Source organism: Malaclemys terrapin, chromosome 5 (genome assembly GCF_027887155.1).
Source record: "Malaclemys terrapin pileata isolate rMalTer1 chromosome 5, rMalTer1.hap1, whole genome shotgun sequence".
Lineage (NCBI taxonomy): Eukaryota > Metazoa > Chordata > Testudines > Emydidae > Malaclemys > Malaclemys terrapin.
The window spans coordinates 1,688,980-1,707,712 of NC_071509.1; the positions used below are offsets into that span (position 1 = coordinate 1,688,980).

General features: G+C 55.1%; 1 protein-coding gene across 2 annotated transcripts; it reads right to left on the bottom strand.

Annotated features, from left to right (window-relative positions):
* Positions 1–1,228: 1,228 nt before the first annotated feature.
* IDH3B (isocitrate dehydrogenase (NAD(+)) 3 non-catalytic subunit beta) lies at positions 1,229–18,013 on the bottom strand. 2 transcript variants are annotated; one of them, XM_054031054.1, is made up of 12 exons: positions 17,943–18,013; positions 17,151–17,234; positions 14,883–14,975; positions 13,092–13,212; positions 10,969–11,029; positions 10,335–10,467; positions 9,333–9,466; positions 8,662–8,764; positions 7,632–7,778; positions 7,303–7,397; positions 7,081–7,141; positions 1,229–1,459 (listed from the first exon to the last, which is right to left on the bottom strand). In XM_054031054.1, exons 1-12 carry the CDS (start codon positions 17,976–17,978, stop codon positions 1,382–1,384), a joined length of 1,146 nt encoding a protein of 381 aa, XP_053887029.1. In that variant the 5' UTR covers positions 17,979–18,013; the 3' UTR covers positions 1,229–1,381. The 2 variants fall into 2 exon arrangements, with proteins under 2 accessions (XP_053887029.1, XP_053887028.1); XM_054031053.1 differs by lacking the exon at positions 1,229–1,459 and adding an exon at positions 4,389–6,330.
* Between the last annotated feature and the right edge of the window lie 720 nt (positions 18,014–18,733).

Sequence of the window (18,733 nt, forward strand, 5' to 3'; positions counted from 1 at the left end):
CCCTCCCTGAGCTGGGAGGGGCACACAGAACGGCTGTTGCACCCAATGGCTATAGACAATTGCAAGCCAGCACATCCCCAGCCTCAGGGCCAACAAGCAGGCCGGGGCTTCTGGTTTTTTTCCCCATTTTCTCCAACAGCTGAGTTCTAGCCACTGCTGCCTAGAACACTCCCTGCAATGGTGGATTGATCAGAAGTGGCCTCCAACACTTACTGTATTACAGGGCCTCTAACACTTACTGTGTTATAGACAAATGCCACAGAGGTGGGCAGGTTCTCCAACACCTCTATCCCCTGCAGTGTCTGGGGTCTCAGTCTCTGTCTGGCCCCCAGACCAGTCTAGGCACCTGAGAACCAATGTGAGCCTAACTAAAATCGCTGGGTTCAGCAGCAGGATAGCCAGGTCCCGTTGAATGGTGTGAAAGCAGGAGGACAGACTGGCTGCTCTCATGGGCCCTTTTGACCTTACCTGCCGCCAGGCATTTGTAGTTTTATAGCCGTTATCACCGCCGGCTGGTTTCCCATCTGAATCTAGTCCGGCTTGGGCCTGGGTCGTGTGTGATCCGCGCGAACTGTAACTGCTGCGCAGGTCACTGCCGCTCAAAGATGGCACAGCAATGAGCAGGGGCCAGAGGGCTGAAGGCGGGTGGGGGGTCAGACAGCAGTTGTGCCTCGTGTTTGTTTCAATTCTTAGCATTGAGCCAGGCCTGGGGGGGGCTTTGACAAAATGCAGAGCAGATGTTACAACCAGTGCTGCTGAGAGCCCCTGGCCAGTGGCCTGAGCTCTGCTCCCCCAGGGGGAAGGCAGCAACCTCTGCCCTGGGACAAGGGGATGGAAAGAGCCCTGGGTGGGGTGAGAGCAGGGAAGGGTCTGACTCTCCTGCTGTGAGTGGGGGTCCCTGTGGGGGTAGGTGGAGGCTGCTGAGTCCAGCAGCTCCCCCTCCCCCCCAGCACTACTGGAGTGACCCTTTAACAACTAGCAGCCTAGGGGCTGATGTCCATTCTATGCCCCCACCCAGCTGGGCCTCTGCTGAAGTGGGGGATGCACTCTCCCAAGGACTGGTTATAAGCCCCTCCTACATTCTTTCCCCACACCCTGGGGGCGGAGTGGGCTGAATGCCCAGTCCCTCTGTCTCCCCTAGTGTTGGCTCTGGGGTCCACCATAGGCTCAGGTGCAGGGAGGGCTGAGATCAAACAGCACCCCTCCTGGCAGAAACCCCAGAAAGAGATGTGGCCAGCAGGCTCCTTTATTGTGCATGACAGAGACAGGTCTGTGCACGGGGACGCTCCCCCTTGAAGGCAATAAATTACCAGGCAGCTGGATTCAAAGCCGTGAGGATTAGCAAGCAGGAGCACGGGAGGAACTGCAGCCTCTGCGGGGCCTAGTCAGCCAGGGCTGCAATCACAGCCTGGGTGAAGTCAATGGACGTGGCGTATCCGCCCATGTCTGCCGTCCGCACCTGCAACGAGAGGGGTGGGACCTGTTAGCACGGCAGACCGGTACGCTGCAGGGGCCCTCTGAGCATTCCAGCCCGTGTGCTCTGCCAGCCGCCTTCACCTCTGCGGTGAGCCCTGCCCTGGGGCCAGGCTCCAAGGGCTTTCCCCCACGCTCGGGGCTGCTCCTCCATCCGTTTAGACATCGCCCCTTAGTCTGGCAGCGTTCTGCCCAGCTGCAGAACCACTCCCAGCAGTGTAGGGCTGGGCCCAGGCTCGCCACCACCGCCAAACAGCTTGGGGTGATGATAAAGAGCCCTATCGCGAAGGGCGGAGGGGAAAGAGCCAGTGTCAGGGCCTGGCTCGCTGCTGCTGCAGGACACTGCCTGCAGGGGAAGACTGCAGCCTGTTAATGACACTCTCAGAGGGGACTAAATGGGTAGGAGCCGCAAACACCTGTGAGGACAGAGCCGTGAGCCCATCAGCCCGAGCACGAATAGAAACATGAGCAGAGACACACAATTAAGCTGGGCACATGCAGGTAAACCCAGCGCCAGCCTCCCGCACACGCTATGGAAACCAGCATCCCCCCAGGCAAGCGTTCACAAACGCCTGCTCTCAGGTTGCCATGCTAATCCCTGTCCCGTCTTCTGCCCACCTAGTGTTGCCTTCCTCCCTGCCCTGGCACACACACCCCACTGTGCCCAGCAGCTCTCCTCCAGTCCCATCACACTCTAACCCTTGCCCACCCTGCCCTCAAGCATTTAACCCCCCCCCCCCCCGAACTCTTGGGGAACAGAGGTGCTGGCGCTCTTGATACAGGAGCAAAGAACTGTAACATACTTGTGAGCTGCATCTGCCAAGCGTCAGGGCAGAGCAAGGAGATGGTCAGGCCTCGCTTGGGGGGCAGGGAGCGACTGGGAGAATCGACTTAGCTAGAGCAAGCCAAGATCTAGCTCCAGCTTTGCTGACCCCTTGTCTACACGTGCGCCACTACAGCACTTCACAGTAGCTACAACCTCTGCCCGGGTTCTCCCGGCAGCCTGGGTCCGTCACCTCCCCGTGAGGCGGGAGCTAAGCCGACGGGCGAATTCTCCTGACGAGCTAGCGCTGTCTACACCCGGGCTTAGGTCAGTGTAACGGCCTCCTGTGGGGAGTGATGCCCCTGAGCACTGTAGTCACATCGCCCGCCCACCCCAGGCCTGAGTGCTCACTGAGCCGGGATGGGGAACCCCCAATCGGGGGCAGGGAGAAGAATGGGATTGGATGAAGGGGGCAGCTGAGGTCGAGCACTAGGAGTAACTCTTCCTGCCCGTGGGAGTGAGAAGAGACACAAGCCTCATTGCTGGAGACTGGAAACCAGGCTGGCCAGAAACCCACTGGCCCTGGGAGGGAGGGAGGGCAGGCCTAGGGGTGTGCCGGTGTCGGCTCGCTCACTCTGATCCTACCTCACCCCTCTCGGCACCAGCTTCCTGAGGGGCTGGTACGAACCCTTTCAAACCGTAACAAGGCCAGTTACCATCCGTTTGAGCTACTCAGCAATTCCCCCACCGCGTCCCAGGCTCCGACCGCACTGCCCCAGGGCTGTAGTAGGGGACACGCAGGGGCTTTGCAGGCCGACATCCCTCTTCATCGGGCTAAATAAAGTACCAGAGAGACGGGAGGGGAGCCCAGCAGGTAGTCGGAGGCAGGCAGGGGCGCGTGCAGCTGACGGCCCCTGCTTTGACTGGTCCCAGTGTCTGAACAGGCTCATCTTGCTCCCCCCCGCGCAAAGCTGCTGAGGGGGCAGCCGGCCTGGAGCACAGGGCACCTGAGTCCCTCTGGCTGATGCAGCCTCTGCAGCGGGCTCCCTGCTCACGCTCCCTGTGGTGGGCGTGTTGGACTTCTCTCCTGCTCCTGCCTCTTCTCTCCTCACTGCTGCTGCCATCTGCTGCCCACCCAACTCCGCCCTCAGCCTTCCTCTTCCATTCCCACCCCGGCTCTCTCCCCTGCCAGGCCCTTCTCTCCAGCCTCTTGCCCCCCCTCGACCCAGGCAGAGTGCAGCTGGGGCCCATTTTCCTCTCTTCCCAGCCCTCCTCTGGCACATCAAGGCCCTTCTCAGCCTGTCCCCACCCAACCGATCATCCCATTCGCTAGCGAGGGAGCAGCTCCTGCCCCCAATCAGCCCATGAGCTCAGCACCCAGCACTACATTTTCAAAGGCGCCCTGGCCTGCTCTCTCTTCTGCTGCCCTCACCCTTAAGATGTCCCTGTGAAACAGCCACAAAACCACCTCCTCCTCCACATCGCTCCTTCGAGGGGACGCCAATAGAAGAAATCCCGCGACACTGGTTAGGAGGCTGGGGCACAGATACCACTGCCTATCAATACTCTCTCATTGGTTCCTTGTAGTCCCCACCTGCCTGGTCGTAGATGGGCAGGAACCATCTCTTTGTTCTGTGTACAGCACCAGGCAGCCTGGGGCTCTGATCTGTGACCAGGGTCCTAGGTGCATGTTCGACACCTGCACACACATTGCACACTTGTTAAACGGCAGGCACAGAACTCCAGGGACGGAGCGTACCAGGCTCTCCTACTCCTGGGCCGCCCCCCCCCCCCCCCCGAAGGAATCGCTACATAGCAGAGGTATTAGGCCAATCCTTATGACCTGCGCAGAGGCCCAGACATGCTCCTCCCTCAGCTGGCTCCCTGAGGCAACGCTTTCGCCTCCACCCACCAGGAAAAAAGCAGCTTCTAGAGTTCCCCTCCTGCTGGGGCCAACTCCCTCCCTCCCCCTGCTCAGGGCTCAGCATGGCCGGGTTCTCTCTCCGGAGCAATGTGGCTCCTGCACTGGCCTACCAGGGCAGGGCCGAGGGTGCCTCGTGCCGTGCCCAGTAACGTGCGCTGGGGAAAGCCCCGCCTGCAGGGCTGAAACTAGGACTCACAGAGACACGCAGCACCTGCGAAGAGGCAGGGAGGGAGGGGAGAGTGTGATAATTTATTCATGAGCATTAGTACAAAGCCCAATAAATACATTCTGCATTTCCTGAAGTGCGCTCCCAGCCCGCACAGCAGCGACCCAGCACCGCGATAGGGGCCGGGGAGCCCGCAGGTTCATGCCTGGCCCAGCCCTGCCTGCCTAATCCATCACCTACAAGCTACCTGCAGCCTTGCTGTTCAGGTCCTTCCGGTCTCCCCCACAGCCAGACCCCACCCCGGCCCAGCTGGAATTCTACCCAGGGAAGAGGTCATGGTCTCCTTAACCCTGCAGGACTTCACTGTTAGGTCCAGTGTTTCAGAAGCTCCCACTAGTGTACATGCACGCGTGGGTGTAAGTGTTTGAGCAGGACTGCCTGCGCGGGGAGGTGCTGGCATCCGGCATGTCAATGACACCAGTGCACACCATGCATGCAAAGCAGCAAGCGCGTCATTCACGCAACATTTTAAACATGCGGCCCATGCACAGCACGCAGGGCCTGCGCCTCTTCTTCCTTAGACAGGCCTGGCTAGGGCAGCTGCTCTGCTCTCTCGGGGAATGTGACAAGTCACTGCAGAGCCCCGCGCTCTTCATAACCCCCCTGCTTCTCCCAGGTGCACCCCACGGCTTAGCCCCATACGAATGCAAGGGGAAGGCTGCCCAGCACACGCTGAGTTGCAGGGAACGACGATGGGCGGCAGGGTGCACGACAGGCAGGACGATGCTACAGTAATGGGGACTGCACTCTGCTCTGAAGCGCACCCCATGGGGCAGGCAAACTGGCCTAGAGCACTGCCCAGCAGCCAGCCAGAGGGAAGGGCTGGAGTTTCAGCAGGGAGGCTGGTTGGCAGGACATAAGGAGAAGCAGCCTGGAGGTACAGACAGGCCCCAAGGATGGTCTGCGTCAGCTGGAAACATCACCGTGTCCTGGAGTGTCAGCCTACCTGTGTGGGGCCATTCTGATCTGGGAGGAGCGGGCTAGGCCTGTTGCCCTCGAGCTCTGGTCAGTGCCTAAGACTTCTTTCCAAGGTCAGTGCTGAATTTTATTGCTAACAGAGTGGGGAAAGCATCGTCCCTTGGGAGGGGGATGAAGTTAGGAGAACACAGAGTTAAAAGCTTCCCCCCCCCCCCCACACACACACCAGGAGAGACTGAAATTTCCTACTTTCCATCTGTTCAGATTAACAGGGATGAAATTCTACTTCACTCCAAGCCAATACTAGACTTCCTTTGTCACTTTGTGGACAGGGGTCTCCACCCCGGATGGTCCCAAGCTACAGCAAAGCCCCTCTGGAGTAGGCAGATGCTCCTGCAGCAATCAGGGATGAGACGAGAGCACGTGGACGTGACAGCCCCAGTCAGCCACACTGCAGGGGGGCCTTAGCTGGAGCAGCAGTGGAATATTTAGGCTGTCCCCTCCCAGCTTCAAAGCACTGTACAAAGGTGACCTAGCTGACCCTGAACTCCCATGCAGCGTAGGGTGGCGAGCGCTATCCCTACTGCACAGAGAGGTGAACTGGCTCGCCCCGGGCTGCACAATGAACCAGTGGGAGAGCCAGGATCAGACCCCAGGCTCCCAATCCTGCACTCAGACCACATCTCTTTGTGGTGAACATCTGACCATGACTGAGGTTGGTAACTGATAACTGGGCTGGGGGAGAGGCGAGTCCCTTCCCCCTTCGGGTTGCGGTTTCAGGTGGGCTGGCTCCAGCAGCCCAAGAGTGGGGGACATGATACAGGTTCGCCCCTAGGGGTGGGAGCAGGGCGAGAAAGGTCCATTCGGTTTGTACACTAGAAATGGGTGCCGGAGATCAGAGTGAAGTCCAAGGAACTCCCACACTCAGGTGGGGACCTAGACACCATAGTGTGGGTGCAGGTTGTCAATCACAGACTTGATGAAGTCCGAGGTGGTGGAGTAACCGCCCATGTCCCGCGTCCGAACCTAAAAATCCAACACAGGGAGGGGGAGAAACAAAAAGGGAGAAACGTGGATGTGAACCCAGGGAAACGAACACAAGATGGGACAGGAAACATGGTGACAGCAAAGTAGCTTCCCCCAGCTCCTGATCCCCCTTCTGAAAACCTCCTGCGCTCCCCCCACAGCTCTGCTGCAAACTGGAATAGACACTAACGCGTGCCAAGCCCCCACAGCCAGCAGGGACTAGCAGCATCAGGCGTGAAGACAAGCAGGGAGCGAGACACTAACACAGCAACCTCTACAAACTGCGTCCCGTTCTACAGCCCAAACGAGTTGGCCGGCTTGGCTCAGTGGAAGCTTTGATAACCTGGCCATGGAGATGGCGAGACAGTGACCTCTGCCTGGGGATCTGATTTCTCCTGAGGAGAGTGAACTCTACCCAAGAACTCCCCTGGGGTGGGGCCCAAACATCTCCACTGCCGTCACAACAGGAAATCGGTCTGGGGCAGGTAAGAACGACACAGAAGAGTGGAACAGGGCCTGAGAATCAGTCTGTTCTGGTGCAGTGAGTCCCCACGCTATGCAAGGCCAGTCCCGGGCTAAAGAATTCCCCTACAGTCTCAACCCAGTGGCAAACAATGCGCTGCCTCCCCCTCACGGGGACACGAGCAGAAAGAAGTTCCAGCCAGCAGGCTCCAGAAAGGAAGCAGATACGCCAGGAGCTCTGGACCAGGACAGGCAAGAGGTAAGGGCTCAGGGCTGCCTGGTACTCACTTTACCGACTTTAATCACCTTCTTCACCGCATCGGAGATCACATTGGAGTGATATTCCAAGCTAGCAAAAAGAACAAACGTTTCAGCTCCAGCCCTGTGTATGCCAGTGGAATTCACACCCATCCCCCTGGCTTGCCCCCTCCAGAGACCGGCATGCCCTGCCCCCCTCTCCCTCCCTCCACACGCAATGCAGCATGCGCACATCCGAGAACAAGCACCTACTTGAGATGCCGCAGCATGTTGGCGGCGGAGAGCAGCATGGCAGTGGGATTGGCAATGTTCCTGCCCACGGCCTGAGCAAAGGGATGGCGAGCACCCTGCGTGAAGAGAACCACAATCAGACCATGTTCTACACTGCTGCCGTGGTGTGTGTGGGGGAAGGGGTGGGGGGAGTGTGTGTGGGGGTGCCGTCCAGCCCCATCCTGGGAGGGGCTCTCTGGATCCCCTGGCCCAGTGGTAGGAGACAGGGAACAAAGCAACTGGGAGAGGGGATGAGCAAGGGAAGTCACCCAAGTGGGGGACAGAAGCTGTGGCAGAGCTGGGTCCCTTACCATCTCAAACACGGCGTACTCGGCACTGTAACTCTCCCCGGGAACCATGCCGGCGCCTCCCACCAAGCCAGCAGCCAGGTTATCAATGATGTTTCCATACAGGTTTGGCATGACCAGGACATCGAACTGGTGGGGGTTCTGCACCAGCTACGCCGAGGGGAACAGAAGTAGACGTGCATGAGACCATTCCCCCCCCTGCTACAGATCAGCACGGCTAGCTTACTCTGCAGCACTTCGGGGCCTTCAGGGCACACCAGTGCTGATGGGGTCACCCAAAGGGCAGATCTCCCCATGCCCCAGACTGGCCAACAAGGGGCATAAGCAATGACCTTCACAGATTAGTGCCTGGGCATTAATAGGCAAACAATCTTCTTGGGACGCACCCAGGTTCGGCCGCCGCACGGGGCTGAGAGGAGAACTGAGATGACAGTGTAGCTGCCTCAAGAGTCCCCAGGGTACAGCAGCAAGACGAGTGGCTGCTCCCAGAGCCCGAGCAGCCGAGGACCAACAGGCACTGGGAATATTACTGAAATAAAGCCACCCACCCATACATCCCACCGCCAGGGCTGAGATCCTGCGCGCTCTCAGAAAGAAAATCAGAGAAACCTGGCAAAACTGTCATTGAGAAGTACCAGCCTGCAAACCCTGGGTACCTCCAAGCTTTCCTGTGGGGACCGATGGTGAAACAGAGAATTTACTCATCTGTCAGAAACACTCCTGCAGGCAAGCAGAATTCTGCAAGATGGGATTATCTGCAATTAGTCCCGAGGGGCTGATCACCAGAGGTGCTGGGCACCTACAGCTCCTGGCATATCTCCGAAAGGAGTCCATGTGCATGACACAGAACATGATACAAGGTGATCTGACAGCCCAGTGAACACTGCGCCCCTCACAAGGCAGGTCACAGACAGCATTCCAAGTGGCACCTGAGCTTGCTGGCTACCAAGCTAGGTTCTTTACCTGCTTTGCTCAAGCAGAAGATCAGCACCAGAGGGGTGCCCCAGGGGACGGGACCGCCAGCCATTCTCACCTGCATACAGCAATTGTCAATTATCATGGTGTCGAATTTGATCTTGGGATACAATTCTGCCACCTCTTCACAGCACCGGAGGAAGAGCCCATCTCCCAGCTTCCTGAGGAGAGAGCGACAGACATTCACTGTGACAGACTCCAGGCTGCCCTGGCTTCCCCTGCGGGGACAGCAGGGGCCTGACGACGGACTCAGCCACCCAACACGCTTTCTGACCGTTCCTCTCAAAACGCTCACTGTCTGAACTGAACCCAGAGCGGCTCAGAGACGGGCAGGTCGCGCTGCACCCACCGACGTAGGTGTATGGATGATAGACAGAGGTGAAGTCAGTGGGAGTTCTGCCAATGAATTCCATGAGGCCAGGATTTCACCCAGAGAGTGAACAAGCATCTCACCCTCCCCGCCAACACCCTGCAGCCACACGGCCAGGCCCGACTGTCTCTCACTGCTGGGCTCTCAGTTACACCCATGCTGGTGTTTTAAGCACGTGCAAAGAGCACTAATGCCAAGGAAGCGTCAGCATCACTCAACTCCGAGTTGCATGGAAAGGCTCTTCCAGGAGACAGAGAGGGGACTTCAAAGAGCTCCTGGGTGGCAGCTGCTGCGTATCCCATAACTGCTAGACACCCACTTTGGTCCCTGTGCTATCAGACCCGTCTCATCGCACTCACATGATGTTGGCTTTGTGCACTGCTGTGACCTTTGAACGCCCTTTCTTGGTGGCGTAGTCAAAGGCGAATTTGGCGATGCGCTGCGACTTGTCCCGGGTGATGATCTTCAGGCACTCAATGACTCCCTTCACGCTCTGAACATTGACGGAAACCCATTAGCGGCTCTGGTTGTGCTGGACCAGGTGCCACACAACCCTGTGCTCTGCCACAGCTGGATGCTGAGTGGGATCTCCAACGAGGAGATCCCACTCAGGCCCGCCAGCCTCATGGCACTGCCTGCAGCTATCGCCCCTGGACTGACCCCGGGCTCAGGCTCCAAGGGAAGTGGAGTTTAACTCCCCATCTGATTCCTTTGGGGAAAGTAGAGGAAGAGATGTAGTGCATCCCCTCGAGCAAACACGTGACCCCATAGGGAGAGGCCCCTGAGGAACTCAAGGCCGCCTATCTCCTCAGGCATCACTGTGGAATCGGCCCTGAGAGTCTTTTCTCCAGGGCTCTGACCAGACTAGTATGTCCCCCAAAGCACCACTTCTCCTTGGGAGACCATTCTCCAGCCGAACGCTGGCAGGAAGCTTCTCCCAGTCCCTGGCCTTTTTCCTTTCCCTGGAGTCACGCCACCACTCCTGGTTACAGCTCCTGACTCCACACTGATCCCGCTTCCTACTTGGGCTTTACACACTTCCAGTCCTTGTAGATAGTTCTAGCCCCTCTTTGCCCCCTTGGCTGTCACACATTCTAGTTACAAGCATCTTCTCCTCTTCAGTCTGTCCCTCCAAACACCCACATCACACAGGATGGCTCTTCCCCATATCGCCACACTCCTTCTAACACCATCACTCAAGCAGGATGTGAGCCAAACTCTGCGAGGACGAGGCCACAAGGACAGGGAAACTCACCAAGGTCTAATGCTGTGCCATCAGGGAAGTACCAGATACAAGGCCTGGAACTGGCCTCCCCGTATGGCACAGAAAGGGATGGGGTGCAGGACAGAGGCTCCCCTACCTCATGTTCCAGAGAGCTGTACTCCCCCTCCGTCTGCTCCCGGATGATCACAAGATCCAAGTTGTTGTGTCGTGTTTTAAAACCAGGTAAACTGTTCACATGGACAACGTTGGCGAACAGGTCTAACTTGCGCCTGTGAGAGGAACAGCAGGATCAGGAGATCTCTTCCCACCTCCAGGCCAGTAATAAATCCCGTGCGATAGTACAGACCCGTCTTGATCAGAATTTTAAAGAGAGACTCTTCCATACAAGCCTAGCCCCTGTTGCTGGCCACTTGCTAATCCCATTTCCCTTCTCCAGTGACGCCTCTTGGGCCCTCTGTGAGACGTGTCCATAAACGGTCATCCCGAACCCCACCTACCGACTTTTCCTGGAGGATCTCCAAGACACGGCAAGAAGCAGAGTCAACGGATCATGAGTAAGAACAACAAAGTGTCTGGCCAGTGAAGATTTTGCAGATGCCTTTTTGTGCTCTGATAACCCATGAACTTCACCCCTGCCCTGCACTTAGTGCCTGAATGTCATTCATAAATGAGGTGTCCAGAACACCCTGAATAGCTCGTTTGCAGTAGGAGATTTCTTACTGACTTCTGTTGACGTGCAGGGGCTTTGAACATGCAAGACAGAAACACACCTGAGCCTCATGTCATAGGAAGCCAGTTCTCCTTTGTACTCCATGGGAGTGTGGATCTTTCCTGTAATGACAGAACTGTCAGCATAACTGGTAAAAAAAGCACATGTACAAAATCAACTACCAGCTACTATAAACCCTCGGACTCCACAGCATGGGACATGGGGGAGGAAAGGGGATTTGGTTTCTACCCTTGCGGAAGGAGTTTACAGTGCTGCACGACATGCGCAGAGTTCACTGGGGTCCGGCCCCTTGGTACCTCTGGGCCACATAGTATGTGATCCAGTCTCACAGCAGAATCTGAACTTATGCCTGGTCAGGATAACACAAGAACAGCCAGACTGGGTGAGACCAAAGGTCCATGTAGCTCAGGATCCCGCCTCCTGTCAACACTGGTTCTCCACTTGCGAAGCACCTCCCTGCTCTCCATGGGTCAGTATCTAATGCCTGCATCTGGAACTTTCACTCTATGCATCTGAAGAAGTGAGGTTTTTACCCACGAAAGCTTATGCCCAAATAAATCTGTTAGTCTTTAAGGTGCCACCAGACTCCTTGTTGTTTTTGTAGATACAGACTAACACGGCTACCCCGGATACTTGTCTTCTGACAGTGGCCAGTGCCAGGAGCCCCAGAGGGAATGAACAGAACAGGGAATCATCAAGTGATCCATCCCCAGTCGCCCATTCCCAGCTTCTGGCAAACAGAGGCTAGGGACACCATCCCTGCCCATCCTGGCTAATAGTCACTGATGGACCTATCCTCCATGAATTTATCTAGTTCTTTTTTGAACCCTGTTATAGTCTTGGCCTTCACAACATCCTCTGGCAAAGAGTTCCACGGGATATTTAGAAGCTGAATCTATTTAATTTACTGAAGATAAGATTAAGAGGCAAATTGATCTCCATCTATAAGTTCTTATACATAGAGAAGACATCAGATACTAGCGGGCTCTTTATCTAGCAAACAAAGGTAGAACAAGATCTAACGCCTGGAAGTTGGAACTAAACAAATTCAAGCTGGAAATAAGATGCAACTTTTTAGCAGTCAGAGTAATTCCCCTTTGGAACAGCTCACCAACGGATGTGGTAAATCCTCCATCACTTGAAGTCTTTACGTAGAGACTGGCTCTCATTCTAAAAGATTTGTGTTTAAATCTGAGCCCTAAGGTGCTCTATGTAAGAATCACTGGGTGAAGGTTTTTGCCCTGCAGCATGAATGAGTCAACCTAAATCATCATAGTGGTCCTGTCGGGCCTTAAAATCTAGGACTCTAGGATGATACTAGGAGTGCTGGCTGGAGGAGACAAGACCACCCAGACTGCTACAACTACCCTTGGCAACTTCTGCGAAGAAGACTGAAATCCCCAGGCACTTTTTAAAGAATCTGGCACAATTCCGGTGTCCTGCCCGATACTCCCTCAGCCATCAGCAGGGTCTAACATTCCAAGCTGCAGTGCCCTCGTATCAGATCTATAAGCCAACATAGGCTAGTTTGTACAGAAGATACTACATAAGATAAAGTGGTCCTGCACTGTATGAGCCACTGCTACGTGCATTACGGCTGCTGAGTCTTCTTTACACAGATCTTGCACTACCACAGTGGATCTGGCATTGGGCAAAGTGCTTTGGGATCCCGGGTATATGAAACACATCAGAGCAGAGAAAGCTAAAAGCTGTTCTGCTCCTTCCCATCTTGACACGCGACAGCAGCATGACCCCCCCTTGTGTGGGGAGGCAGTAAGATTACCCTAGAAGCACCTCATCTACCTGCACCAAAGTATCACAAACCCTCAGTGTCCCCTTTTTATTACTAAACATGCCAAACACTTTCCATCCAAGGGTCAGAAAGGTCCTGAGACTCCCCAGCTGGTCAGATGATAAGTACCAGTCTCATTTTACAGATGAGAAACTGAGGCACGGAAGTTACGTGAGCCTCTCCAGGTCACAGAGCTGGAGATAGAAATCAGGAAAACTGGCACCAGGTTTCCTTCTCCAATCGTCAGCCCACAGAAAGCCCCACAGTCTGAAAGCGCGGTTTGGAGGCTGGGGGAGATTCTATAGCATGGAGTGGGCAAAGATCCGTGTACACCTGACAGATGCAGTCAGTGAGCTGCCACCATCCCATACCTATAATGGCCACTTTACTCTGCTTCATAGAGTCGACAACCTCATCCAGTTTTTCCTCTGACGCCATGTTCTGCACTTCGCTCAGGTGGTGCTCGTCAAACTCCACAGGGACGCCAGCAGCCTGCCCAATACAGACACAGATGTCAAGAGTTCAGAGGCTGTTCATTAAATCTCTTTATATGTATTAGCCAAAATGAGCTTGGTGACTGGGTGGATCAGGAGATTGGGACACGAAGCCTTTCACCTTCAAGTGTCTGGTTCCTCTCTGAGCATAGGCTGAGGATGGTGTGTACTGGGAGGAGGAGGGGGACTGGATGGTTTTAGGGATCAGGAATGGGATCAGAGCCTCTGATCTCTAGGTCACTTATTCAATCCAGCTCCAGATTCATAGTGAAATGCTGTTGTTTTTGAAACTATGTCTTTGTTTAGGAAGTTATAACAGGTTTACAAATCCTAGGCATGTAACTATCAGACACAAACAATAATCATCACAACACTGAACTTTGGTTTAGATAAACATTATACTGAAATATAAACAATGGGTCTCTCTAACAGGGTGTTACATTGTTAGAGAGAGCACCTTGACACTACTCAGGACTTGTCATTTTCAGTGATTTTATTAAATTGAGTGAATTCTCTGATTACGCATATTTAACAAACCAGGCATGTCTATCAAATATTAACATTCAAAAAAATTGGAGAGGTGTGCTGGTTTTTTAGAAAGCGAATGTATTTTGAGTATTTAATAAACGATAACCAAATACCAAAGTATCTGTTTGCCCTCTGGCTAGTTTTCTGGGTACGTAACTGGTGTATTCATTTGTCCATAACAACCACCTCCTATATTTTTTGAGCCATTCCTCTGGAGTTGGATTCTTTTCCCAAAGGGAGGTGACCAGTAACCTAACAGCTACTAGGAGAGATTCAGTCATTTCCTTTTGTGTGTCCAATCATGAAATATTTTAAATTATTTTTCCGAATGAAAGTTTCTGCCATCTGATGACTACTTGGGTCCCAGATCTCAGTCCAGTCTCTTAGTATAGTGCAGACGAGACTTTATACAACTACCTCCATGTCAGGAGATTCATTTACGACAGTTGCTCCTGCCATGGTTAAAAGCAGGTTTGTCTTGTAACAAAGCCAGTGTCTATCTGTGTTTTAAATTTGCCCCCAAACTGTGCTACTCCCTTGGTCAGGGCAGGACTGTAGGATGGATTGGGAGTATGGTTAAAACACAGTTAAGAGGGTTCCAAACATTTGAGCAACAACAGCATTGTAACCCCTAACACAACTGGTGTAGATGACTCAAGCATCCACATCAGACACACCACCACAGCAGGTACGAGATTTTTTCGGCAGTCACATCAGAGACACGAGGATTGACTGGGACAGAGAAACTGAACTCATCTTCTCACTCTTCGAAATGGGCCCTTGCAGGTTAGGGTCAGTGCACACTGGGGTATATGTGGGAAGCTTGGCATGGTTGCTACCCATGTTGAACCTGTTCTGGGGAGAACAGGGGACATCATCCTCCAGGATTCTCAGTCTAGAACCCTACCTCAGCACTAAAGAGAAGAAGTGAATTGAGCTTCAATTAACTTACAGAAAAGGGTTTAAGAACTAAAATGGCTTTATCCATCCACAACCGTCTGGGAGCAACGGGAAGAGAACATCCCGCCTGGATATGGCAGGAGCCACATACACAATCCAGCTGCCCTGCAAGACAACTCCTGCCATTATGTCATTTCTCCATCTCCCCCTCGGTCTCAATGAGGAGTAAGTGGCCATTACCTTGAACACCTCTTTGACAGAATGCATGAGCTCCGGGCCAACCCCATCTCCAGGCAGCATGGTGACCTTGAACATCCCTTCATGTATCTCTGTCTGGAACAGGAAATAGAGAGGGGTTAATTCTCCTGCCACTATCCTACACAATATCACTCAACAAGAGTGGGACAGCGCATTCCCTACCTGCAATACTGCACCCACCTCTTCTGAGAGAGCAAGCCCAGTCAGAGGTGGCTCTCACGCTACTGCCAGAAACAGCAAGATGAGAATTGCCATTCTCAAAATATTGGGGGTCATCAGTGCCGTTAGATCTCACAGGTATGCTCAGGGACAATCCCCTTGGTGGAGCTGGTACCAGGATTTGAGTCCTTATAATGGTCAAAGGATGAATGGGAGCTGCTAAGACCCTCTCTGTTGGTCAATGTCTCTGGGAAACACCTGGCCTCTGATGAAGGAGAATACAGGAATCTTCCAGAAGAAACTGACCCAAGACTCTCTGTAGCAACATTCAGTTCCCCTATGAAACTCTCTCTGATGGATTAAATCAGATAAGACCCAATGCGCAGGGCAAAGCTTGCTACTTGAAAGTAGCACAGAGGGTCAGAGGTTGCATGGTATTTGTTCCCTGTACCCAGGAGATAGCTTTACCTTTAATTTAAACCACCTGACATTCACCCATATACAAAATTAATGGGTGTCTTTATATATAAGAGTTACAGTTAATGTCAGTCAACAGGCATCACAAGCTAAAGAGTCAGAGAACAAGCACTTGAGATGGAGATTTTGTATAAACTTTTCCTCATCCCACGATGGAGAAAGAGACAAAGACTACCGGGGCACCCATCTTTAACACAGGAGACCATTAGTCCATCCATTCCTACATCAACCAACACCTGATGCTTTAAAGAAAGATGAAAAATCTTAGTACACCTGGCCACTGTTGTATATAGGGCAAAATATCCCATCCTAATAACTGTAGTGATCAGTTGATATCCTGAAGCATGGGATTTTATTACTCCATTTCAGCACAAACTTCTACAGAATGGTCTTAGTTACAAGCTTAGCCAGCCCTTTTAAAAATCTGACCTTGATCCTATGTGTCTATAAATTATTTAGCCACGTTCTGTATAAACAATTTCTTTTTATTTGTTCTAAATTTCCCTGTCATTAATATTCAGTGACCCATGAGACGAAGTTTAAAAAAAGGCACTAACCAACTTCCACAAGAAGTCATAAATCCCATCAGTCAAGTCCCTATAGGTCTTCTCCTTTCTAGACTAAACAGCCTGAGCTTTTGCAATCTCTCCCCATATGTAAACTCCACGTCAGGACTCGTAATTATCCTCTCTGGACTTCTGTACTGCCAGCCCCAAGCATTCAAAAACCCAGGGCAAAGCTCCAAAAAGTCATGGGTTAAAAAAAAAAAAAAAAAAAGTCTTAACATTTAAATAATAATCTGGGGTTCTTTCTTTGCCTTCTGGATTTTGAGCATTTGGGGTTCACAATTTTAAGTTCTTCTCTGCACAATGAGAGCTGCTAACATTTGACATCAGGTGCTGGGCTTTAAGAAAAACACCAGGTACTATCAGAAAAACAATACAATCATGAGTTGGCAACACTAGGGCCTTTACAATCACAGCTCTATCCTCAAGATGCAGTCACCAATGGCTACCCTTTCATTGCACAGAGCAGCCACTAAATGGTTCTCTCAGCCCCTGCCTCATCGTTCTCCAGATGAGTCCATGTTATCCCACATAGTGTTTTCCGTGTTATTTCCTGTGGCTTTTTAATGCATCCTCTGCACTTCATTTCTTCTGCTGTGGTCACTGCATCTTTGCTCCTTGAATAGAGAGAAATATCCATCTACCCGCTACCCTCCCCATCTGACTCTGTGCTGGAGAAAGACTCAGCCCCCTGAAAACCAAATCCACGGAAGAGCCCCCGCGTTAGCAGCTGGGAGATCAAACACCACATGCGGGATATGTGAGCACATTGCTCAGTGCGTGACTGAGAGGCACTTAGCTACTAGGGTGATGAGCACGGAACAAGGGCCTAAATAGGTTAAGAACAGAATAGCCAGGAACCAAACTTGGCAGCAGAGCTGCAGTGAACCTGATAAACCCTCCCAAGCACCACCTGGCCCCCCTGAAATAAGGACTGTGTCTCCCCCGTCGCCTGCTCCCACAGCGTTCCCCAGGGGAGCGGGGGAGGATGGGAGGCGCCATCTCCCCACTCTGGGCTAGGGCACGTGGGTACAAGGTGGCCTCTCACCTGGCTTCGCAGTGTCTGCTGGGGGGCGGCGGAGGCGGCGCTGAGGGTCCTCCAGGCCCCGCGGCCCTGGGCGCGCAGAACAGCCTGCAGGGGAAAGAGGCAGAGAATAAGAAACCCGCAGCCCCGGCCTCCCTCCTTTCAGCCCGTCACCCAGCCTCACTACCCTGCCTGCCCCCCTTCAGCCCGCCCCCAGCCCCCTGATCCCACTCTCCCCTCCACCTGCCACCCAGCCTCCCTCCCCTGCCCACCCCCCCCGTCCCCTGACCCCGCCCTTCCCTCCATCTGCCACCCACCCCCCCGTCCCCTGACCCCGCCCTTCCCTCCATCTGCCACCCAGCCTCCCTCCCCTGCCCGCCCCCCCTCAGCCCGCCCCCAGTCCCCTGACCCCGCCCCCAGCCTCCCTCCCCTCCCCTCGCCCTCCACCCAGCCTCCCTCCCCTGCCCAATCCCAGCCCCCTGATCCCACTCTCCCCTCCACCCAGCCTCCCTCCCCTACCCACCCCCCCCCGTCCCCTGACCCCGCCCTTCCCTCCACCTGCCACCCAGCCTCCCTCCCCTGCCCGCCCCGCCCCACCCAATCCCAGCCCCCTGACCCCGCCCCCAATCACCTGATCCCCCTCAGCCCCGCCCCCAGTCCCGCCCCCGCCCTCCCTCCCGTCCCATCCGCCCCCCGCCTCCATCGCCTGCCCCCCTCGGCCCGACCCCGGCCTCACTCCCCGCCCCCAGTCCCGGGCGACGCGCCCCCCCGCCGCGGGAGGAGCCCAGGCCCCGCCCGCCCCCGCGCGCCTCTCACCCCGGCAACTGCCCGGACGCCGCTGATCGTCGCCATCTTGCAATCCCACAAGCCCAAGCAGCCGCGGAAGTGACGACACCACGGCCCGAGCGCAGTGACGTCACTTCCGCTAGGCGCCTCCCGGAGGCAGTAGCGCCGAGGGGGCGGGGCTCCCAGGCCGGGTCGCTGGCCACGTGCTTGTGCCTTGTCCCAGCCGGGACCCCCCCGCCCGCAGTCAGCGCCCTCTGGCGCCCCCGGGCCGGGACCCCCCCCCGCGGGGTCACAGCCTGGCGGGGGGGGGGGGTCCCGGCTGCTCCCGGCCCGGGGCGCCAGAGGGGCGCTGACAGCGCTGAACGCCGCTGCCCGGGGCTGGTGGGGGAGGATGGTGGCAGGAACCCCCGGCCCTGGGGCAGCTCTACCCCCCCCACCCCCCTCGGCTCATGCCAGGCTCCAGGAGGAGGAGGAGGAGGAGGAAGGGCAACTAGCCACGCTGACCTGCCTGGCCCCAATGGCAGGAACCAGGAAGGACCATGTCCCCTCCCCCCGCCAGCTCTTAGCTGTGTGAACACACCAGGTCTGAGGGGGGGAGGAGGGGGGAGAGATAGCACTGCCCCCCAGCACCACCCCCCCTGCCCCTGGAGGAGACACCCCCCAGAGCCTGGCTGCAGCTCGCCCTGCCCAGCGCCTGGGGGGGCTGTGAGCATGGCAGGAAGAGGCATCCTGCCCCCCTGGAAAGGTGGCAGCTGAGGGACACGTGCCCTACGCAGTCCCAGCTTCGCCCCCCAGGGCCCCAGCAGTCAGACACAGCGTGT